The following is a 26551-nucleotide window of genomic DNA, read 5'->3' on the forward strand; positions in this document are numbered from 1 at the left end:
GACAAAGAAACCCCAAAAGGAAAGAGAAGGAGGACTCTCCAGAGAAGCAGCTAAGTAATACAGAGGCATGCAAGATGACAGGAAAAGAATTCAGAATAAGGGTCCTAGAGTGCATAAACCGGATGGAGGAAAAAAATCAACAACCTCTGCAAGAAGCTAGAAGAAACAGATGAAAAAGTCAACTACCTATGCAAGAAGCAAGAAGAAAGAGATGAAAAAATCAATAACATATGGAAGAAGCTAGAAGAAACAGATGAAAAAATCAAAAACTTAAGTAAGACCCAAGAAGAAATGAAGAGTGATATAGCTGCAATAAAAAACACCATTGAAAGTATCAACAGTAGACTAGGAGAAGTGGAGGACCGAATTAGTGAATTAGAAGACAAGGAAGCAAAACACACCCAAACTGTACTGTAATTTGGAGAAAAAAAATTAAAAGACAAGAAGAGAGCATAAGGGAGCTTTGGGACAACATGAAACGAAACAATATATGAATAATAGGGGTGCCAGAACAACAGAAAGATGAACAAGGATTAGAAAACCTATTCGAAGAAATAATATCAGAAAACTTCCCTGACGTGGGGAAGAAAAAAGTCACACAAGCCCAGAGAGTCCCAAATAAGGTGAACCCGAAAAGACCCACACCAAGACACATCATAATTACCATGGCAAATGTTCAGGACAAAGAGAGAATCTTACAGGCTGCAAGGAGAGACGGAAAGTTACATACAAGGGATCTCCCATTAGATTATCAAATGATTTCTCAACAGAAACACATCAGGCCAGAAAAGAATGGACAGAAATTTACAAAGTGATGCAAAGCAAAGGAGTGAATCCAAGAATACTCTATCCAGCAAGGCTATCATTCAAAATTGAAGGGGAAATAAGAAGCTTCATAGACAAAAATAGGCTAAGGGAGTTTATCACCACCAAGCCAGCAATGCAAGGAATGCTAAAGGGACTGGTGTAAAAAGAAGAAATAAAAAGCTCAGAAAGAAAACAGCCACACAAAAAAAGAAATGTCTACAAACAAGTACCTTTCAATAATAACTTTAAACGTAAACAAACTAAATGCTCCAACCAAAAGACATCAACTGGCTGAATGGATAAAAAAACATGACCCATACATTTGCTGTCTACAAGAGACCCACCTCATTAGAAGGGACTCACAAAGACTGAAAGTGAAACGATGGAAAAATATCTTTCAGGCAAATGGAAAGGAAAAGAAAGCTGGGGTAGCAATACTTATATCGGACAAAATAGACCTCTAAGTGAAGGCCATAACAAGAGATAAGGAAGGCCACATCATAATACTAAAGGGATCAATACAACAAGGAGATATAACCCTGGAAAACATATATGCACCCAATGCAGGAGCACCCAAATACTTAAAAAATCTCCTGGAAGATATCAAAGGAGAGATCGACAACAATACAATCATAGTAGGGGATTTTAATACACCACTGACAGCACTGGATGAGTCCTCTAGACTAACAATCAGCAAAGAAACAGCAATCCTAAATGACTCACTAGATCAGATGGACTTAATAGACATCTTCAGAACACTTCACCCCAAAGCCACGGAATATACATTCTACTCAAGTGCTCATATGACATATTCAAAAATAGACCATATATTGGGTCACAAGCAAAGTATCTCCAAATTCAAGAAGATTGAAACCTAAAAAGCATCTTCACAGACACGATGGCATAATATTAGAAATAAACTACAATGAAAACAACCCAAAATACTCAAACACTTGGAAGCTGAATAGCATGTTATTAAATATTGATTGGGTTACCAATGAGATCAAAGAAGAAATTAAAAACATCCTGGAAACTGATGACAATGAAAACACAACAATCCAAAACCTATGGGATACAATGAAAGCAGTCCTGAGAGGGAAGTTTATAGCCCTACAGGCCTATCTCAAAAAACAAGAAAAAATGGTAGTAAATCATCTAACTCTAGAACTCAAAAAATTAGAAAGAGTGCAACAAGAAAACCCCAGAGTGAGCAGAAGGAAGGAGATAATAAAGATTAGAGCAGAAATAAATGACATAGAGACCCCCCCAAAAAAAAAAGAATACAGAAAATCAATGAAACCAAGAGCTGGTTCTTTGAAAGGATAAACAAGATTGACAAACCTCTAGCCAGACTCACCAAGAAGCAAAGAGAGAGGACCCAAATAAACAAAATCAGAAACAATAGAGGCCAAATAACAACAGACCCCACAGAAATACAAATGATTGTTAGAAAATACTTTGGACAGCTCTACTCCAACAAACTAGACAACCTGGAGGAAATGGACATATTCCTAGAAAAATACAACATTCCAAAACTCAGGAAGAATCTAATAATCTCAACAGGCCAATAAGTATGGAAGAAATTGAAGCAGTCATCAAAAAGCTTCCATCAAACAAAAGCCCAGGACTAGACGGCTTCACAGGGATGTTTTACCAAACATTCAAGGAAGAACTAAAACCTATCCTCCTCAGACTACTACAAAAAATTCAAGAGGAAGGAACACTTTCAAGCTCATTCTATGAAGCCAGCATCACCCTAATACCAAAACCAGGTAAAGACAACACAATGAAAGAGAATTATAGGCCAATATCCCTCATGAACATAGATGCCAAAATCCTCAACAAAATCTTAGCAAATTGGATCCAGCAGTACATCAGAAAGATCATACACCATGACCAAGTAGGATTTATCTCAGGGATGCAAGGATGGTACAATATCCGCAAATCAATAAACGTGATACATCACATAAAAAAATTGAAAGAAAAAAACCACATGGTCATATCAATTGATGCAGAAAAAGCATTTCACAAAATCCAACACCCATTTTTGATAAAAACTCTCAGCAAGGTGGGAGTAGAAGGATCATACCTCAACATAATAAAAGCCATATATGACAGGCCCACAGCCAACATCATACTCAATGGACAAAAACTAACACCATTTCCCCTAAGAACAGGAACAAGACAGGGATACCCCCTCTCACCACTCCTGTTCAACAAAGTACTGGAAGTGTTAGCCATTGCAATTCGGCAAGAAGAAGAAATAAAAGGCATCCAAATTGGAAAAGAGGAAGTAAAACTGTCCTTATTTGCAGACAACATGATATTATACTTACAAAACCCTAGAGACTCCATCAAATAGCTACTAGACTTAATACATGAATTTGGCAATGTAGCAGGATATAAAATTAACCCCAAGAAATCTGAGGCATTTCTATACACCAATAGTGAACTTTCAGAAAGAGAGATTATAACAATAATCCCATTTACCATTGCACTAAAAAAATTAAGCTACCTAGGAATAAACTTAAATAAAGAGGTAAAAGACCTCAACTCAGAAAACTACAGGACGTTGAAAAAAGATATAGAGGAAGACATAAACAGATGGAAGAACATACCGTGTTCATGGATTGGTAGAATCAACATCATTAAAATGTCCATACTACCCAAAGCCATCTCATCTATAAATTCAACACACTTCCCATTAATATACCAACGGCATACTTCACAGATGTAGAACGAACTCTCCAAAAATTCATCTGGAATAAAAAACGACCCCAAATAGCTGCAGCAATCCTGAAAAAGAACAAAGTAGGTGGGATCTCAATACCAGATATCAAGCTGTATTACAAAGCCACTGTTCTCAAAACTGCCTGGTACTAGCACAAGAACAGGCATATAGATCAATGGAATAGAATAGAGAGCCCAGAAATCGGCCCGAACCAATATGCTCAATTAATATTTGACAAAGGAGGCAAGAACATACAATGGAGCCAAGATAGTCTCTTCAATAAATGGTGTTGGGAAAATTGGACAGATATATGCAAGAAAATGAAACTAGACCACCAACTTACAGCATACACAAAAATAAACTCAAAATGGATAAAGGACTTTAATGTATGACAGGAAACCATAAAAATTCTAGAAGAATCCAAAGGCAACAAAATCTCAGACATATGCCGAAGCAATTTCTTCACTGATACAGCTCCTAGGGCACTTGAAACTAAAGAGAAAATGAACAAATGGGACTACATCAACATAAAAAGCTTCTGCACAGCAAAAGAAACCATCTACAAAACAACGAGAAAACCCACTGTGTGGGAAAACATATTTGCCAATGTCATATCTGATAAGGGCCTAATCTCCAAAATTTATAGGGAACTCATACACCTTAACAAAAGGAAGTTAAACAATCCAATCAAAAAATGGGCAAAGGACCTAGATAGACACATTTCAAAAGAGGACACTCAGAAAGCCAAGAGACATATGAAAACATGCTCAAAGTCTCTAATCATCTGAGAGATGCAAATCAAAACAACAATGAGGTACCATCTCACACCTGTCAGACTGGCTATCATCAACAAATCAACAAAGGACAAGTGCTGGAGAGGATGTGGAGAAAAAGGAACACTCGTGCATTGCTGTTGGGAATGCAGACTGGTGCAGCCACTATGGAAGACAGTATGGAGTTTCCTCAAAAAACTGAAAATGGAACCCCCATTTGACCCTGTGATCCCGCTTCTAGGAATTTATCCCAAGAAACCAGAAATACCAATCAGAAAGGATATATGCACCCCTATGTTCATAGCAGCACAATTCACCATAGCTAAGATCTGGAAACAGCCTAAGTGCCCATCAGTAGATGAATGGATTAGAAAACTGTGGTACATCTACACGATGGAATACTATGCTGCTGTAAAAAAAGAAGGAACTCTTACCATTTGCAATGGCATGGATGGAGCTGGAGAGCATTATGCTAAGTGAAATAAGCCAGTCAATGAAGGAAAAATACCACATGATCTCACTCATTCATGGATAATAGAGACCATTATAAACTTTTGAACAATAATAGATACAGAGGCAGAGCTGCCTCAAACATATTGTCAAACTGCAGTGAGAAGGCCGGGGAGCGTTGGGGTACAGGAGGGAGGGGTGTAAGAGATCAACCCAAGGACTTGTATGCATGCATATAAGCATAACCAATGGACATAAGATACTGGGGCATAGGGGCGGCTAGGGGACTGTCAAGGGTGGGGGGAAAAAGACATATATGTAATACCCTTTGTAATACTTTAAGCAATAAAAAAATAATAATAAAAAAAATGAATGAGTCTGGTAAGTATGTGCATGGGTCCTTTAAGAAGAACACCTGAGATCTAGCAGCCCGCCATATCACTCGACCACAATCTCTGTTGGTTTTTACAGTCAGAAGTTATGGGGACTGCTCTTCCTGGCTCTGGAACACTAAGCTGGAGATGCTACTGTGGGGCTGGGTCTCCTCACTCCTCAGAGGGGACCACCTCAGCTGAGATATTCCTCTGATTTTTTAACTGTCACACGTGGGATGGGACCTGCCTGTTTCACATCTCCACCCCTTTTAACAGGCGGCTTCTGTATACCCTTAGTTATAGATCTTCTGTCCAGCTAGATTTCTGGTGGTTCTCAATGATGGTTGTTCTATAGCTTAATTATTATTTTGATGTTGTTATGGGCAGATGTGAATACCATGTTTACCTATGCCACCGCCTTGATGGAAGCAAATGCTTTCTGCTATTTTTAAGAAAGCAACAGATTAACTTTATTCTTATATTTCCCAAACTGTATAATTGACCAGCAGTTGATGAAGAGTGTAAGATTTTGCTCTTGGAGAAAATTTTCTTTTCCGAACATAAACTCAAGAGAACTGGAAATAAATATTTCTTTTCTGTTTCCTGAGCATTGCTGAACATTTAAGAGGCCCAGGCTTGGTGGCCAGAGACCCTGAGTTGGAGCATATCCATTCCAAACATCTCTTCCACTTCCCATGTTTTGTATGACAGTAACTCACCTCATTCATACTTTAAAAAAAAACAAAACACTTATTGGGTACTTGCTTAGTTCTACGATAAAATATTAGAAATATAGACAAAACCCCTGACTGCTTACAAAGCAAGAATATTGCAGCCTATGTAGTATAGTAATGAGTGCAAACAAAGAATTTGGGAGAATAGAATTGATATCTGAATATACAAAAAAAAAAATGGGGAAATGAAGGATTATTAAATAATTTGTTTTCTAGCAGATTGTTAACCATTTAAAGAAAAATAAGAGACTTGCCTTAGAATATACTCCCAAATAATTCGTAAATGGATAAAAGGTTACATTTGTGAAAAGTAAAAGCAAAACACACAAAAATCTCAGAATTGAAAAAGACTACCAATTATTAAATATTAAATGAGTAAAACAAACAATAATATATGTGCATATTTGATCACATAAATGTCAGCATCATAAAAAAATTCAAAAAAAATTCAAAAGGTAAACTGGGAAAGAGTATTTACACAAATATTTGCTAAACAAAGGATAGAAAGATAAGGTAAAGATTCTCAACTCAGAATAAAATGAGTAGTGATAAAGAAAAAAAATCACAAAATACATAAAGATCTCCAGAGCTATAAAAATGTGCAGTCTCATTAATAAGGTAAAATGGGAAAACATGACTTTGTCATCTCATATTAATAAAGTTATGTCATCTTGTTTTTGCATTTATTTTAATAGATAGTACATGGTGTTGTCTGGGGATGCATCAAACTTGCATTTTTATATTCTTTGGTAGGTTAAGAAATTAATATGAATTTATTAGTGGGCATTTGATAATATTTGTCAATAGCCTTTAACGTGTTTATAAATTCTTTGGCTAATAATTCCCATTCTTAGAATTTATTTTTTATTTTCTTTTTTGTTAATCCTCAAAATTATCCTCCTGAGGCTATTTTTCCATTGATTTTTTAGAGAGAGAGGAAGAGAAAGGGAAAGACAGAGAGAAACATTGATGTGAGCGAAACACATTGATTGATTGACTCCTGCGCATGCCCCAACCAGGGCCTGGGCTGGGAAAGAGCCTGAAACTGAGGTACATGCCCTTGACTGGAATCAAACCTGAGACCTTTGGGTCTGCATTCTGACTATCTATCCACTGAGCCAAACTGGCTAGGGCCTTCTTAGAATTTATAGTATGAATATATAGAGATTCTCATGAAGATATATTTCCAGATGTTCACTATATCAAAGTATAATAACAAAAAACTATAAGCAATTTAAATATTCAACGATTTTGGAATTACATTTCAGGAGATCAAATAATTTCAAAATTGTAGCAAAATCATATTCTAAAAACAGTGAGATGGGGAACGAGTATGAGTCCTGGGTCTATAAGCTCCGTATGTTGAGTTCTTCTTCTTCTTCTTCTCCTTCTTCTCCTTCTTCTTCTTCTTCTTCTTCTTCTTCTTCTTCTTCTTCTTCTTCTTCTTCTTCTTCTTCTTCTTCTTCTCTGAAATGGTAACTATCAGAACATCTACTTTATTGGACAAATGGTTTTAACAGGAGTATGCTTGCAAAGGAACATTCTGACTACCCTGTAGAAAATAGTTTGCAAAGAGGTACAATTAGAACCAGAGAGATCAGTTAAGAAGTTACTTCTGTAGCTCAGTAAAAACAATGGTTCTTGGAATTCATCTGGAGATATTGAGAGTAGCTGAGTTTGGCATGCATTTTGAGTTTCAGTGACATGATTTTGCTAATAGAGTGAATTTTGAGTGTGAAAAATAAACAAAAATCATGAACAGTTCCAATGTTAGTTCAAACAATTGTATGAGTGAGTTGCCTTGATCAAAATGGGCAAGATTTTAGGGGTAAAACATTTGGGGTAGTCCCAACTCAGTTAAGTTTGATTTACCAAGTAGGTATCCGCAGGGAGATTTTGAATGGGCAGTTGGATAGTTAAGGCTGTAGTTAAGGAAGCAAGATCATCTGTATAGACATATATTTGGGAAGTAGTCTATAGAGATTCCATTTAAAGCCATGAGACCAAATAAGATTACTTGCGGAATAAATGTAGTGAAAAAAGTCTAAAATTGAAGTCCCAATATAATTTAACATTTAAAGTTTAGGTAAAGAAGGAATATTCAGAAAGGAGGCTAAACAGGAATGGCTTATGAGGCCAAATGCCAACCAGATGTATATGAGCTCATGAAGTCAAAGTGAAGATGATTCATGACTGTAGGAGTGACCACCATGACAAGTTGTTGAAGTGCTGATAGAGATGAAGACTCAGGATTTGACCACATGGCAGTCATTTGTGATTTGATAAAAATTAGGACAAAGGCTTGGAAGAAATCCAAACACAACAGTAGGAATTGGGAAAGTGCAGGCAGTAAGGAGAGAGAAGTATTTGGACAACTTTTGATAAAGAGAAGGAAAGAAACTAATGACTAGAGAGGCATCTGGGAAAATAGTGGTTTTTTTTTTTGTTTTTGTTTTTTTTTTTTAAATGGGCATAAGATAGCATGTTTCTGTCCTGATAGAAATGACTCAGAAGAAAGAGTGGAATTGATGATTCAAAAGAAAGAGGGAGATAATCAAGCTTGTCATGTTACCACCTACAATAGCAAGGTCACACTTTCCACTTTTCCTGTAAAAGCAGGAATCTTTTGATATTTTTCAAATTTCCTATCTCTAGCATTCAAAGCAGAGAAGCAGAAGCCCAGAGCTCTAATGTTCTGTCTTATCAATCAAACATTTCCTGGGAGATTAAGGGCTATAGCAGCATCAACACCCATACCAATCTGCTTTTCCTTTTCAAAAATAACCACATCTACCTCCTTTCTTACATTTTATCATTTTATTTCAGTGGAATAAGTGTCTCTCTTTCTACCTTTGTTTTATGGATCTATTCACAAATGGCTGACTCAATTAGTTTTCTGTTCTTTTCGACCAAAACAGCATTGATCAAGACACACTACAGACATATTTTACAATTGAAGAATGGATGAATCTAAGCAAATTTTTCACAATCTGTGTGTGCTGTAGACATTAAAATGTCAAAACATGATAAATATATGTGCACCTATGCACATACCATTTTTTTATCTAGTCCTGAATTTGTCAGCAATCTCAATTGCTAACTACAAGCAAACTATTGAAGTTAATATCTCTAAATGATTGGCTGAGCATAGATCATGTGACTTTTCTTATTTGACATGGAAGAGGAAGAAGGTTATTTTCCTATGTTTAACTTTTATAATTAAAAAAATGTTTTAAAAATATATTTTATTGAATTTTTAACATAGAGGAAGGGAGAGGGATAGAGAGTTAGAAACATCGATGAGAGAGAAACATTGATCAGCTGCCTCCTGCACACTCCCTACTGGGAATGTGCCGGCAACCAAGATACATGCCCTTGACCAGAATCGAACCTGGGGCCCTTCGGTCCACAGGTCAACGCTCTATCCATTGAGCCAAACCGGTTAGGGCTATAATAAAAATTTTTGATAAAACTTCTACGTAATGCCTGTTAGGAAAAAAACAACAACTGACAATTGATTTGAAGTCTGTGTTGGAATAAAAACATATCCTTGAGTTTCATGAACTTCTAAAAACATGTAAAGTATCCAGCAAAATTAGACTAACCCATAATGACTAAACCATAATACTGCCTTTTCAGTATTTCTAGTTTTTTAACAGAACCCTTCATGAAGTAAATTGCCAAATGTACTTCTTGGCAGATATGCCCCAAAGCATAATTATTATCCCATGAATGTTTCCTTAGCAATGAAGAGAAAATAACAATGAGCAATGTGTACAATTTTTCTAATTTTGTGACTGGACATACCTGACATTTGGTTTTATATTTTCTTAATTACATCTTTGTACTAGTGGAATAATTGTCTCAAGTCAGCACTCGGTATATTCAAATACTGTGCAATCTCCAAAAACCTTTTTTTAAAAAAACATAAATTTAATTCTCTGTGAATCTATCTATAAAATTATTATAATAATACCTGACTTCCAGCATCAACATTTATATTAAACATAAAAAGCATCAATATAATTTTTTTGGGAAAATTATTAAATCCATACAAATAATATGTTATCATGTTTGGAAAGTTATTTTTAACTCAGGCAGATTAGCTTTAGAAAGCAATATTAGATTATGGGGAAAAACTAAGTTGTTAGAACTATTCATATAGTACAAATTATAATTAAGGAATAATCTAATTTGAGAAATATAATTAATTATTTAAATATTGGGGGTTTTTTTGTAATATGCTCCTTATTTTAGTTTTAACAGTCTCCTTTTCCCATCACAGACTCTATATTAATCAATACTATAAATAATTACTATCTGATGGTCATTGATCTTTATAAAATCTTCCTAGCAGGGAACAGTGCACTTTTCTCAGTAGGACCTAAAACAGTGTCATCAAACACTGTGAGAACTCCATGAATACTTTATGATAATTCAAGAGGACACATGTCCAAATCCACAGTCATTGATACCTTCTGGCATGTATATAAAAGACTGGCAATACTGGCAGCTTTGGTTACTGAATTGATAATGGAGGTTGTTTATTTTAAATAGGAGTCAGAATATCATGGTGTGAAGTGCAGAGGGAAGCCTATTGAGCACTTGCATAAGAAATTAGAAAATCTGGGTTTTATCCTAGTTTTGCTTTGTTTACTAAGTATCAATTTTATATATTTATATATCTTTTCATATAGTAAGAAGTATTATAACAAATGCAATAAAATGCTAAAATATAATCCAAATATACATGTTCAGGCTAGGAATATTCTCTAATTTACTAGCTCTACAATACTTCATGCTATTGTATAACCCATTAACCTTTATATACTGTTTTTAAATCCAAAAATTCAATGTAGGATGTGAGGGCAATCTGGCTGCGACATCTGTCACCCCATTGATCACCAGGGTATATTTGGCTGATCTGGCTGGCTAAGCAGGTGTCCCCCTCCTCCCTCACCGATCTATGTGAGTCCCTCCCACAGCTGTACCCTAGGTCAAAGAGGACAAGCTTCCCCCGAGAGGAGGGGACACAGTCTTCCATCAAGGGTATAAGAGTAACTGCGCTCCCCTCCTAGAATCTCCAAACAAGTTCTCAAAAATCCCATGTAGTCGTGAGAATCAAATAGGATAATAAATGCATAACCTCTTTGAAAATTCTAAAGCATTATGTAAATATATGATATATGCTTATGGTTATAACTATTTTGGTATCATTTTCAGCAGTGGCTTAGGTGAGGGAAAACAACATTTTCTTAGCAAGCATTAAACTGATTTTTGTATTGATGATCCTCTATATCAGGGATATTTGTTTACAGAGTATCTCTTGTGTGGTATACAAAGTGATTTAGAGAATTTGTAGGCAGCTCTCCTCCATTATCACCTAGCATTAGGCTAGTAAATCAAGGTTAATTGAGAAATAAACCCGGCTTTAGGAGGTCCATCCATAAGTCTGCGGTCCAGGTCAATGGTATCTCTCAGTGCTATCACATAAAGATAGCAGTTGCTAGATATAAAACCCAAAGGGGATTTAAAGATCACCTAAGTAAAAAGAATATATAACTAAACAAAAGCAATTATTTGAATTAATTCTATTCACTCTTTTAGGCAAATTTTCTGATATCTTGCTTATTATACTAGAGAGAGAATTCAATTTTAGCAGCTATCTGTCACAGTGATATAATGTGCCACCTGCTACCAGAAGCAAAGATGCAATGCCTTAATCAGTCCACAAGGGAGTACAGTGTAGGATCCCAGGGGGATTGTCCTCAGCACCTTGGGATGCATGTTGTTTCTATGGATTCATTTTAAGAGAGTACTCTTGGGAGAGTTATTCCAAATGAGAGAGAACACAGTTCCTTTAGGATGTGTTGGCATTTGAGGAGCATAAAAGAGAATATACTGCCTCCACACATCGTTCTTTCATTTTCTACCTTTTTATTAATTTCAGGTCGGATTTTTGTTCCTGGAAGGAGCTACACATTGAGAATTGTCTTTTATTAATAACTTAGTTTAAATGATTCACCAGTTCATAACCAATGGAAAACTATTGGAAGGGAGGTTTCTTTCCACTGGGTAGGTTGGAAATGAGGATCCAGATATAGCCTGAGAGGGAAAGAACTTAGAATTTGGAGAATAAAAATAATTGAAACAGCATTGGGTTTGAGGGCAGTGAAGATAAACACTATTGCCCGGCTGGCCTAGCTCAGTGGTTGAGCATGGACCTATGAACCAGGATGTCACGGTTTGATTCCTGGTCAGGGCATATGCCTAGTTGCAGGCTTGATCCCAAGTAGGGGGCGTGGAGGAAGCAGACAATCAATGATCCTCTCTTATCACTGATGTATGTATCTCTCTTTGCCTCCCCTTCCTCTCTGAAATCAATAAAGATATATATTTTTAAAAAAGATAAACATTATTGAGTAGGTGATGGATTATAAAGAAGGAGGGAAACATAGGTTTGAGGGGCTTCTGATAAAGTGAGTGATGCAATAAAGTGAGTCATATTCTTTTTGCTGATGGAGGGTCTTGTCTTCAATTTGAAAAAAATCTCACATCTGTAAAACAAAATAAATGAAGCACAATACAACAAGATACAGCTGTACACAGAAAGACAGTAGTTCTTTTATGCATGCTTTGGGTATCACTGAGGAGAATCTGACTAATAAAACCATTATACCCCATGCTTTGTCCCTGATAAGCTATAGCTTTTATATTTGGCATTTTCCAAGTGGATATGATGCCATCCTTCTGGTACCAGGTCAGCTGATCAGACAGGTATGGAAGCATTGGTAATAAATACAGGATAGAACAAAAGTAGATTTACAGTTGTTTGTGTAGAAAATAATACAATAATTACTAAATAATAGTACAATATTGACCTGTGTTTCACATACAACTATAAACCGCCTTTTGCCTCATTCTGCACTTACTTTTTTATTGCCTGGTTCTTACCCTTCCTTACAAGAATTTCAGCACGTTAGTCTAGAAATGTCAGTCCTCTATTTTTCTGTTGCTTGAAGAAATGCTTTGTGATAATGCCATGAAATGAACATTTGACACAGGGAAATCTGTAAATCAACTTTTCACATTAGTTACTGCTACAACAATTCACTCCAGGGTGCCATTTTTAGGCCAAACTGTACATAACTATTATTCAGTAGCAAAACACAAGAGGAATAAATGCTGAGTCTGGAAAACAAGAGTTCATTTTGTGAATCCTGGCGAGGAAGGCGCCACAGAACAGAGACTCTGAAAACAGGTTTTCTCTCTAGGAGAGTCTCTTGCTGCAAGGTACTGCACATCTGAGACACACACATACTGATAGAATATAGTGGGGAAATCAGCAGTTAAGTGAGGGCCCTAAATGCTGCTTCTGCAACCCACACTGCTATATTCTCCCTTTATCCCTGATTTGAAGCAGTAGGTCTTCCCCGAAGCATCACTTTTTTCATTTCATTTTTTTCTTTTAAATTTTTATTTTGCTTTCATTAAATTCTGCAGGGATGGTAACTGACAGAAAGCAAAAAGACACAGTGATAAAAAAGCAGTGTGCTAGTTTAATTGTGTGCCTCAAAGTCGTATTCCAATATTATCATCAGTTCTGTCACAGTCTGTCCTGCATTTCAGATGAAATCTAAGAGGATAAGCAATTTAAAATAAGTTTTATGTGCTGCTTGTAAGAGCAGACAGATCATTGCATCCATCAAATCCCTGTTTACCTCAATAGAGACTGGCGTGATCTTAAACTAGCAAAAGCTGCTCTTGGTTTGTTGCTATTAGTATTCTTGGCTGCTTCACGGTCCAAGGCCAGCAGCAGGAGATCACTTAGGCGTCCATCACCCATAGTGGTTCTTACAAAATATAATCCCTAATTCACTTCAGCACAAAGAAGTGTCTTTCATTCTGAAGTGCAGAAACTGGTAAAGAGAACACAATGCTGTTATTGACAGTGTGGCTGATAAGCTCTTGATAATTTGGTAGAGGGCTCAGGGTGCTTTCATTGTTCAATTAGAATTCTTTAAAAGTTATGGATGTTTTGATTGCTTTAGCAACTAGGTTCAAGCAGATTGTTACAGAACAGGGTATCAAATAATGACAAAAGGGCAGAAGTAAATTTTCAACTATATGGCAACAGATGAATTGGAAAGTGGACTTTATGGAGTGCAAATATGATTACCTTCAACTGTTCATAAAAAAATATAAAGTTCCTTTATGCACAACACAGCTCTATCTACATGTTGTTATGCGTGGATGCAATTTAATTCCTATCATATCTTTGTAGCAATGCAAACAAATAAAAATAAAAAACTTGCATCTTAGACTAAGCAATTTGAGAAACCTACAAATTGCTCTTTTAAGAATCATTGACTTCTTTTTGAATGATGTTATCATGCACTACAGAGTAGAAGTTATCATTCATATTGTCATATGAATTGATTTCTTAATTTTGCTTTCTCATGATGATAATAAAATAGTCCCTGATATTAATTAAAAGTTTAGGATATAAGTTACATTTACTGAATTATTTTTATTTTTCTAAATTGGTAATAAAAATTAATTCAAATTTCTAGTGTTCAAATATTGCATTTTTAAAAGTTTATTTAAAGTGTTTGTTAAAATTCATCTTGAATTTAGCTATTAATGAATCACAGCCTTTTGGTATAGTTAGTTTAAGGTTGATTGGATGTCTTCAAATGACATTTCTCAACCACTCTGGAGGAAAGATAAATTCATTTTCTAGAGAGGAATGTGCCCCCAAAACGTATAAACACTTTAACAGCTAATAGCTCAATTTTTAAAATGAAATGTATTTTAATAAACAATGCCTTTGTAAGTATTCAAAGTGTGTGTATACATTTTTTGGGGAACATCCTATATATACTAGAGTTAAGACAACAATTAAATTTACTCTATTTTTGCATCATAATTATCTTAAAGTTATGCTGAAATATAGAGTCATACAAATTCATACCATACTCCTCGTTTTTATCAAAACTAAGAACAATGATAGTTATTATAAAAAAAAACATGGATAAAATTGGTGTAAAATGCTTGGCTGATGTTTCTTTATAGCATTTTGACTGTATTTATTACTAATCTCATTAGGGAAATGGAATTTGAATTGACCATATCTGATCATATCTTGGAGGGAAATTATATAACTTTTCAGCATATTAAGACAAATTATAATCTTCAATGGAACATGAAATAAAAAACAAATTAAACTATTAAGATAATGTATACATCACCATCTGAAAGTTTTGCTTATTTCCTCAACCAATAACAAATGTGTTATCACAATGCCTTTTCCTTCTCTCCAAGTTTCTGAGGAGCGATGCAACCAGAGTGCTATTTTTATCAAGTTGAGCCTTTTTACAGAAACTTTTCTCTATGTCCTGACTTTAAAGTCCTAAGTGTAAATGTGGATGACTTTTTATATGACAGAACCTTTGTATATATTAAGATATCATCAGATTTATCTTTAATAAACTAGATAAATGCTGTTTTATTGACATAAATCACCAGAATATTTTTTGAATTATATGACAGTTTATAGAGTGTGGACAGGTGATTATCAAGTCAGAATAGGATATCTCTGACAAGCACACATAAAAATTACCAAAAAATAGTCAAGTTTATCCTATATAATAAAAGACTAATATGCAAATTGACCAAATGGCCAAATGCTATGATGTGCACTGACGACCAGGGGGTAGATGCTCAATGCAGGAACTGCCCCCAGCCCACAGGCCCAACTGGCAGTGGCAGTGGGGCTGGCGAGTGGGCAGTCCCAGGCCAGCCAAGCTGGGTGCCAGTGGGGGCCCCCAACTGCACCACCGGTCACCCCACAGATCAGCCCTGATCGCTGGCCAGGCCTAAGGAGCCTACCCATGCACAAATCTTGTGCACTGGGCCTCTAGTTGCTTTATAATGCCTGATAGTTTAAGTAATCCATATCCATTAGAAAACAGAGCTAATATAGTCAATTTTTATTTTTATTTTTATATGGTGTCTAAACATTTGGGTATCTCAGATCATTTAAAAATATTTTGCTTCTTAAAAAGCACCCAGGTCTTTTTGGCATTTGACCCTGAAAGTGCTCTAAAAAGTAAAAATTACTTTTCTGAGTGCTCAGTGTGCCTTTGTGTCTGGCAACTTCCCAGCGCCTAGATCCTCAGACTTTCCTCACAAAATAGCCCCCCAAACGTCAGTCGTCGCTCCCACTTCAAATGAAGAAAGAAACCAAAACTGCCTCCAGCTCCCAAGCTGGAGAAGAAGCCGACCCCTAAGGACATGCCAAAAGGAGAAAAAGAACAGCAAGAAGCGATTGAACATATTGATGAAGTACAAAATGAAATAGACAGACTTAATGAATAAGCCAGTGAGGAGATTTTGAAAGTAGAACAGAAATATAACAAACTCTGCCAACCATTTTTTCAGAAGAGGTCAGAATTGATTGCCCAAATCCCAAATTTTGGGGTAACAACATTTGTCAACCATCCAGAAGTGTCTGCACTGCTTGGGGAAGAGGATGAAGAGGCACTGCATTATTTGACAAGAGTTGAAGTGACAGAATTTGAAGATATTAAATCAGGTTACAGAACAGATTTTAATGTTGATGAAAATCCTTACTTCGAAAATAAAGTTCTCTCAAAAGAGTTTCATCTGAATGAGAGTGGTGATCCATTTTCAAAGTCCACTGAAATCAAATGTAAATCTGGAAAGGATCTGACAAAACGTTCAAGTCAAACACAGAATACAGCCAGCAGGAAGAGACAGCATGAGGAACCAGAAAGCTTCTTTACCTGGTTCACTGACCATTCTGATGCAGGTGCAGATGAGTTGGGAGAAGTCATCAAAGATGACATTTGGCCAAATCCATTACAGTACTACTTGGTTCCTGACATGGATGATGAGGAAGGGGAAGGGGGAGGGGAAGGGGAAGGAGAAGGAGAAGGAGAAGGAGAAGGAGAAGGAGAAGGAGAAGGAGAAGGAGAAGGAGAAGAAGGAGAAGGAGAAGAAGGAGAAGGAGAAGAAGAAGAAATGTTGGAAGATATTGAAGAAGGGGATGAGGATGAAGGTGAAGAAGATGAAGATGATGATGAGGGGGAAGAAGGAGAAGAAGAAGGAGAAGATGACTAAGGAACAGTGATGGATTCCAACCTTTTTTTTAATTTTCTCCAGTCCCTGGGAGCAAGTTACAGTCCTTTTCTAATTTTTATTTTTTTCCCCTTCTTGTACTCAGTCGCCCTGTTTTTGAGGACTCTTTTCTCTCCTTTACACCATGGTTCTCACCTTATTTGGGGGGGGGGGTGTACCTTGAGCAGAAAGCAGTGGGAAAAGAATCTTTGCCCCTTTCTGTTCCAAATTCATTTTTATCCCTTCCTGTCTCAAGAAAAATTTAATGGAATCAACACCACCATGCTCTGTGGGAAAAAAGAAAAACCTTCTACTCCCTTAGCTCTGCTGGGAGCTGGAGGTTGGTAGGCCCCTGTGTAGTAGTGCATAGAATTCTAACTTTTTCCTCCTTTCTCTGTACATTGGGCTCAGAGATTACACTGTGTCTCTATGTGAATATGGACAGTTAGCATTTACCAATATGTGTCTGTCTACTTTCTCTTGTTTAAAAAAAGAGAAAAAAAGACTTAAAAAAGGGGGTGTTATAGAAGGTCAGCAAAGGGTGGGTTCGAGATATTTGGGTGGGATAAGTGGGCATTTTACAGCATGGCTTCTCCTTTGGTATGTTTAATTGTGATGTTTAATGGACATCCTTGAAGTCTAAGATGACACTTTTTAAATAAAATTCTCTCCTAATGATGACTTGAGCCCTGCTGCTCAATGGGAGAATCAGCAGAACCTGTAGGATCTTATTCAGAATTGACATTTCTCTATTGTAATTTTGTTCCTATTTATTTTAAAATTTTATTTTTGTTTCACAGGAAAGGAAAGATGATGCTCAGTTTTAAACGTTAAAAGTATACAAGTTGCTTTGTTACAATAAAACTAAATGTGTACACACACACACACACACACACACACAATTCCTTTTGTGAGAAGTCCTTGAAATTGCTGTGCTGATCCCAGGAAAATAATGTAGCATTTCATAAAGGTTTAAAAAGTTACTAAGTGCTTATGGAAAAGAAAAGCAAATTTCATAAAGCTCATTATATGTGGTAAGATTATGGATATAAAATATAATTACTAAGTTAGACCATATCTTGCCTATTCTTGGAGTATATTACTTTTCTTCCAGTAGTCCTTTATAAAATTTATAGAAAATAATTCTTAAATATGAAATTCCTGCCCATGTGTAAAATTTCCAAATTGAACAGACCCTCATTCCTCAAACCATTATGTGTTTAAGTTGAAATAGATTTTCCACCCAAAAATTATATGTGAAAAAGACAATAACACATACATGGAAGGAGACTAGAGGAATAAAAATGTATGTGTCAGAGAGGGAGAAGGCGCGTTGGCATGAGTAGAGGGGGAACATGAATATCAGAGAGATGGACCAAGAAAGAGGGAGCAGAGTGTCATAGGATTCAGAACAAAGTGAGTGGGTGTCATTGAGTGTAAGTGTGAAATCAATATTTAGGGGAAGTAGAGAGTAAAAATTAGCTAGAAAAATAAGGGGGACAAGAGACAGGAGTGCTACTATTAATTACAAATTTCAAGTCATCTTTTTAAGCCACATTTACCTAATTGCATAGAATTTATCCCTGGGCATGGGCTGACCTAAAAAATAAGATACTCTTTCTTTCCTCACTTTTATTCTAGTGTTAAAATTGTATTCTTGTCAAAATGTCGAAGTTTCAATGTGATAGTACTATATAAATTTTAAACAGGTAATAAATATTAATCAATGTGATGCATTTTATACAACTATCATCTGGACATTTCAAAACATTTTGTAAACAGTTCTTACAAAGCACCTTTAATTAATATTGATGCCAGGGATGACCAGACTAAATATTTATAGGGGTATCAGTGTGAAACAGTTTATAGACATTAATTTGATATAATAAAGCACACAAGGCAATAAATATGTGAAAATAAATGACTTACGCAGGAGGGGCTTATCTGGCATTCACTCCATTTTATATTGTCATGGACTATAACCTCCTCCAAAGACTTTGGTTTCAAGAAGAGAAACTGACATGTTTAAATAAGAGTGAATGTTAAAAATAGATTATAAAGAGGAAGTGGCTGACATTTCAGGAGGAGTCTTTAAAAAGTCAAAAGAATTGCATGAATCAGACTTGAGGGAAACATTTTAAAGTGATCAAGATATTTCTAGAAAGCATTAATAATTCCAAAAGAATGGATAGTTTCTCCCTCTGTACTTCTTTCCTTCTTTAAATCCGAATTTTCAGATTATCAGTGAAGCATGTTGTCTTAGATCTCTCTCTCTCTTTCTCTCTCTCTCTCTCTCTCTCTCTCTCTCTCTCTCTCTCTCTCTCCATATATATATTTTTCCAAATTAACTGGTCATATTTTCCCCTCCCGAATATTCAGCTAAAATGTACTCCATGCTCTGTAAAAGAGTTATGCCAAGGCTTGAAAGTCAAAATAGAAAATTTCCTTAGTAGTTGTTTCTTTCTTCTGAAACATTATATAGCTTTTATGCTGGTATTGCTATTTTTAAAACAATCTACTTTAAGATTGGGAAGAATTTAGTATAGCCAGTCCCAAACTCACCAAACATTTGTGCATAAAAGTTTTTAATGCAAGTCAATTGTTGGAAACACATAAAGCATTTTTTTCAAAGGAAATATATTCTTCATATTGCTCTATCTCTCCAATCATACAGAATAAATCCTTTTAGTTAATAATCCCACTAAAACAGAATAAAACTATCCTTTACATTAAGCTTACTTACAATTTAAACATTAGTCTCTATGAAAAATCATTCCCAATACTTTTCAGCTTAAGACACAGCATTATGAATAGTATTTCCCTTTCGCTTACAAATTTATCTTCTTTAGTATATCCTAGAAAAGGGAAGAGTGTCCTTGAAGCTCCTGAAATGCAGAGTGTATGGCCCACTTTCAGAAAATTTGAAGAAGAAAAAGGGATTTCTGTTAGCCAGTTTGGCCATGGATAGTGTGTATCTAGAATACTGTGATGATGAGATCTACATAGTATGTATATACTTCTTCTTTAGGAAGATACACATTTTCATTTCTTATATTGTTAGATGTGGTGAATTGTGGTCCATTATCAATGAGTATTTATGAGCTCATGTTGAATAGAAATAATTGGGTAATATAGGAAGAAAAGAAACCAAGAAAGAATTATATCTTATTCCTAAGAGTAGACACTATATAAAAGATGCATTTTAAAAAGAAACTTAATTAGGCTCTAGTTGGGTAGTTTAGTTGGTTTAGAACATAGTCTCAATATGCAAGGCTGTGGTTTTGATCTCCAATCAGGGCACATACAGGAAGCAACCAATGAATGTATAAATAAGTGGAACAACATATTTCTCTCTCTCTCTCTCTCTCTCTCTCTCTCTCTCTCTCTCTCTCTCTCTCTTTCTCTAAAAATCAATTTTACAAAAGTATGTTTAATTGTAAGTTTCAAACAAGATATTTGGCAATATAAACTACAAAACCTCCAAGCAAGAGAGAATTACTTTCAACTGAGATGATCAGAGAATGTTTCATAGAGAAGGTGAAAGTGTAATTGATATTACTTAAGAAAACATAGAGTGTAAAATTTCATATTAATTTTAGATTTGAGTTTCAATATTAAAATGTTAGCCAAGAAAAAAGAAAAAAAGATTAAATAGAACTCAGTAGGAATAAAATAAAAAAGTGTTTTACTTCTTTTTCTGTTGTTCTGTGAGTAACTCCCAAGAGAAAAGTAGTCTAGGATAATTAAATAGATTAAAAAAAGAGTTATCTAAACTTTAGCAAAAGTTAACATTCTGAATACAGAAACATGCTGAGTCAATATAACATGCTTTTTACTGTACCAATTAGTGGGACTTTTTAAAAATGAATGAGAATGGTTATTTAGTCTGTTTCCAGTAATGTATAATTGAAACAGAAAGATAAAAGTTCAAATTATTCTTCAAATTTATTTAGTTATGAAATAGGCATATTTAAAAAATTTACTTGAAAACAAAGGTGGAACAATTTAGAATATCAGGGAAAAAGTAAATAAACACACAAGTATGCACACATATACACACATCACAATATATATAATATATATATAATTTAATAAAGTTTATTATTTATTTAAATTATAAGCTGCTCCATTTAAGTTAAAATCTACTTTGTTTCAGAAAGGATTAAAAATGACTTTCAAACTTATTTCTACTATTAAAGGCTTCACTTGTCTTGTTTTAATTTTATCATGAGGGTTTACTTATGTTACTATCTACATTACTACCTTTGAATGACTGTGATGTGGTAGACAATTAGACATGCACCGAATAGGAATGATAGACCAGAGACAGAAGGTCACCCATGGCAAAGAACCTAGGGTGCCTAGCAACAGACAATTGCAGGGTGGGACCTCCCTCCCAGGGGTGACCTTTCTCTCTTAGTATATCACTGGTCATGTAGTTTAACGCCCTGACCTTTAATATCCTTGGCCATGTGGTTCAGAGCCTCCCCTGATCTTCCTTCCTCTGGCATGTCGCCAGCCATGCAGTAGACCCCATTAAGGGCGGACTAAGCGGGGGCAGAGAATAGTCTCATATGACTCCTACATAAGACCTTGCACAGTTCTGACCAGCATCAAATAATAAGCCTTGGGTCTGTTGACCACAGAGAAAGAGTTTTGGTCAAACTAGAGAAAATATCTAGGCCCTCAGTTGCATTTCAGCTTCAGGTCCAGAAAAACAGCAAACCAGACAAAATGATACTATTGGTGACATTACGATCAGCTTTAATAACTGATGACCCCCTACCCTGATACCAAGCAATCATGACCCTAAAGGAACACACCTGGAAAGCTGATGAACATTCTATTAAGAACCTCACCTGAGAACTTCAAGACAAAAGAGCCAGTGAGTGCTCACTCTCTCTAGACTCTAGGCAGGGGTGGGCAATCTTTTTGACTTGAGGGCCACAATGGGTTCTTAAACTGGACCGGGGGGCCGGAACAAAAGCATGGATGGAGTGTTTGTGTGAACTAATATAAATTCAAAGTAAACATCATTACATAAAAGGGTACGGTATTTTTTTTTTTTTTTTTTTTTTTTTTTTTTTAGTTTTATTCATTTCAAACGCGCCGGATCCGGCCCGCGGGCAGTAGTTTGCCCACGGCTGCTCTAGAGCATGCCTGTGCTTTCCCTCCCCCTTCTCTCCCCAGGCATGCTCTTTCTGGAGCACACAGCCCTTGCCACATCTTCTTCCCACAGGCCTCTTCTCTTTGCCTTCCTTTTTCCTAAGCTCCAAGGGCCCTTCTGTTGCCTTTTGTTTCCTGATTTATTTAAAATGGTTTCAGAGTTTTTACTCAATGATTGGATCTGTATTAGGATCCACTGAGTTCCAATATTACAAGTGCTAATTTAAACTTAAGCTAAAAACGTATTTGTGCTACTTCAAAGGATACAGTATAAATGCCCTCCTAGCACATCTGTATCCAAGGATTCAAATTCTTGGCTTTGTTCATCTTGTCAGGGTTTAATTCACAGATGTAAGTCTCTCCACATGGGTATAGGGCAGCCCTGGGAACTCCAAACTTTAGTAGGTTTTGCAGCTTTTAATACCAGGGAAGATATATATAGATTATAATCCAAGGAAGGACTCTAATTGGAAGGATATTTGAACCATACTGATGGCCAAGATAATGAAGCTCCTTGAATGCTCAGGCCGCGTTAAGTATGCTTTACTAAAGCATTGAAATCAGGGCTTTCGGCATACCTTACCCATATGGGCGTCAAAAGTTGTCAAATCAAGGAACAATGATTATTCATAAAATTGGATTCAGGGTAAACAAAATACCCATGTACTGTCCAATTTCATAATTTTTATAAACAAAAAATAAGAGGCTCAGTGATTAATTAAATTCTTTATTGCTACAGAATGGAAGTGTTCTCTACTTTAAATTTAAAGTCTTCACTTCCCACAATCTACATGTTCTACTGAGGTTTCAAAGCCTTCCTCACTGATATATGTTTAGAGTTCCTGCTTGTAATATTTTCCCTCTCTCATTTCCCTCTCAATATTTGCAGAAAAGAATATTTTATTCAAGCACATAGTGTAAGGAGGGGGATATAGCATTGAGACAAAGATAATGGAAGATTCTACACTTCTACCACAGTCTTTCAAAGGCCTATTTGGGAGAATTTTGATTTTTCCTATTTGTGTTATCATTCAGGATAATGGTCCACGACACGCAAGACATTACATGCTTGACAATTGTTCAGTATCTGGAAAGGCAAAAGTAAAGTGACTGTCAATGGATTAGTAATTTCAATTATGTGCTAATACCTTAGTTTTAACCCAGAGGAGAAGACACAGCTTCTGCCTCTTCAGCTATTTCCACTTGTGAAGTTGATGGCTAGTGATTGGGATACAGACAGAATCTTACTCAACTGCCTCAAGATTCTCTTGAAGCTGATGTCTATCTAGACTTTGGAGAAAGTCCCCAATACTTACATCTCTGTGACTATTCTGGCTTGTAAGAATTACAGCAGGAAGATGATCTGTGCTCTAACTCATTTTCAGGAACTTGAACAAGTGCCTCTCATTGGTGGAATCTAATTTGAATTCATAACTCTAGTTTCAAGAAAATCTGAGGTTTACAATATGTCGCTTCTCAGATTTTGTAATACTGAAAGCCTGCTAGGGTTGGATGTCAAGTACTAATCAAAAATAATATACAATACAATTATATACATGTGTTCATGTATATAAAGATACATTATATATACACACACACATGCAGTAAATTTCCAAAACTGTTGGGAGATCATTGTAATGAATGAAATTAAGGTACCTTAATATTTTATTATTTTTGTGTAAGATTTCAGGACATATAATAGTTTTTATTTGATGTATTCTTATGAAATAAAATATGTAGCCAAGTCTTCTCTATTGTTGCTTCCATGAGTATACTTAAGAAATAAAATGGCATAATGAAGCTGGTCATCAATGTATGGCACTGTAATTGAGATTGGGATAAAATGACAGCAATTTTTGAATCAGTACTTTAAAAAACTCAGTAAGTTTTCCTTGTGGAAGTGATCTATATATTCTGTATCTTAGTACTTTTTTATCTGGGCTTACATAAAAAGGTATAGTAATTATTTCTCAAGATTTTATTCTGATTCTCTAGTGTAAAATACATTCTTGATTGTCTTCATCACTTTTTTAAAAGAGATTTTAGCAGAAGAGAGAAAGAATATTTTGAAATTGATGGGCTGGCTATTATATTTCCTTCATACACATAGGCATTCTTGACAAGATGTATACTGTTTATGTGTGCTTTTACAGTTTATCCATAAGATTTAGTTTAGAAAGAAGAAAAATAGATTATTATTTAATCAGAGAATCAAAGGTTTCATTAATGTACAGCAATCAATGTCTTCACTGGCATGCCAGGGTTAAAATTGTTTTAAAGGTTTCAACCTAGTTATTCAAGCTGTCTCATTCTCTGTCTAATTCAGTGTGACAGTTTAAAGAATCCTGCCTTGAAGTACAGTTATTTGACATTTATATTTTATTTTTATATGGTTATTATTTTCAGTATAACTGTATTGCTGAATGTTTAATCCCATAGCATGAGACTTTACATCTCCTAAGATGTCTTACCCATCTTTTTTTAGTTGAGATACCCAAGGAGTTAATTGTTGGTAAGCACACAATCTTCTGTGTGGGTGAATTAAATACAAGCATAGAAAGAAGATCATAAAAATTCTAGAAAAAGGTATAAGTACATTAATGCACATGAATTGTTATTTAAAAGCATTAAATTAACACACTTTAACCAAACTTCTGTGGTAGAAAAGTTTTCTAATGAAAACACAAATGGTTTTAATAACAGACATGAATTTTTGAACACTTGCAGTGTTTCTATTAATCATCAGTCTTTTAATAATGATAGCTTCCTTGGCACCTCAAGTAGAAATATTCTGTGTGGTAAGAAATACATACTATAAAGGAAATGTCTTGAAACTAGTTAGAATTAATTTTCTGAGATTTAATGCTTTTCAGAGTAATACTTTTGATTTGCATGATGTCTTTCTTAACATGTCAAATGATTTAAAGGCTATTAACTCATCTATTTTGATCATACATGGAATCTGTTGCAGTCTAGAATATGAGATAATTTCCCCTTGATAAAATGCGCGCGTGTGTGTAGGCTCTGCTTGGTAGTATCAGCTGTGAGGGTTCAGGTGAGAGATGAGGAAATGACTACAAAGATAACAAAATGAAAGCAACTTTGCACACAGGGGACGTGAAAATCTATGGATCCCTCAATTTCCCAAGATAGTTAATTATGAGACAAATTCTCTGGTTGCAACATATCAAAAAGAATTTTTAACCTGAGGAAAAGTTTCCTAAGCTATAGAAAAGAACCACTTACACCAGATTTTTTTTTTTACATTTTACTTTAATGCTAGTTGCTCCTTTCTATCATGAATAATCTTTTAGCTTCATTCTCCTTATATTACAGACAAGGAAAAGTCAATATGAAAGGTAGCAGTGGGATATTATCACAGATGGATAGCCTAAAGGAGAATTTCATAAAATATATATCATAGACTAGTTTTGGTACTTTCAATAATAGAACTCACACTGGGTGCACAAGGTTTGCAGCAATTCAGGTCCACATTTAAATTTCCATTCTCTATTTTTTTTTTTCCAAATTGCTCCTGTTTACTGATTAGGTAAGTGTGCCTTTTATTATTCATTGATCAACCCCAGAAATTATAAAAAAATGTTTTCTCTTTTAAAATATTTTGTATATTTTAGAATTCTTTGATCCACATTGAAGTTTGATTTGTTCTGGGATGATTATCTTACGATTTGAAATAATTGAGTAATTGCCTCACATATTTAAAAATTACTGACTTTTCAGATTTTCTCAATGAAATGAATGTCAGATATAAACTTAGGAATTTTTCATTATTCATAAATCCAAGATGTTTATCCATATATTTGAAGTTCTGCAATAATTATCAAAATGTGAAAGCTCAGGAATAAAGTAGAAAATAAGACTATCACAATGAGATTTACTTGAACTTTAGCAATTGATAGAGAAATTAATCTCTTTCAACTAAATACTTAGAAAATTAAGGTTCTACATATATTACTAAGAAACATTTAATTCTGGTTTACTTTAATTAATTATATTTTTCATAGCTTCTTTCTTCTTTGCTTTTTTTCCTTCAACCATTAATCCATTTGACCAAAGAGTCATGGACCCTTCTAATATGTATATATTTTTTATACATTAAGGAAATCATCTATTGTCTAGTAATTTTCAGGAATTTGTGCTAGGTTCTAGGAATAAAAGGGTAAGCAAAAACAGGTCCTTACTTTTGTGTATATTTCTGTGGTGAGGGAGAAGCCACAAATAATTACTCTATGGAAAATAAACAGAACGGGATTAGCAGTGCATGAGAACACCCCTGTGAGAAGTCTATAGAGGAGAACCACCTTGCCCACCCATTGTGTGCCTGCCTTTCTGGCATAATTATGAATAGTGCCC

General features: G+C 35.3%; 1 protein-coding gene across 1 annotated transcript in view; it reads left to right on the top strand.

Moving 5' to 3' along the window:
• LOC308515410 (uncharacterized protein) overlaps window positions 1-17014 on the top strand; it is a gene marked incomplete at both ends in the record, with an annotated part of 59182 nt that extends 42168 nt beyond the window's left edge. Inside the window, 4 exon segments of the mRNA XM_081086008.1 lie at window positions 13373-13449; window positions 16069-16107; window positions 16109-16246; window positions 16250-17014. Coding sequence (XP_080942134.1) covers window positions 13373-13449; window positions 16069-16107; window positions 16109-16246; window positions 16250-17014 — 1019 coding nt within the window.
• Between the last annotated feature and the right edge of the window lie 9537 nt (window positions 17015-26551).

This window comes from Myotis nattereri (assembly GCF_964212035.1).
Source record: "Myotis nattereri genome assembly, chromosome: 3".
Classification (NCBI taxonomy): domain Eukaryota; kingdom Metazoa; phylum Chordata; class Mammalia; order Chiroptera; family Vespertilionidae; genus Myotis; species Myotis nattereri.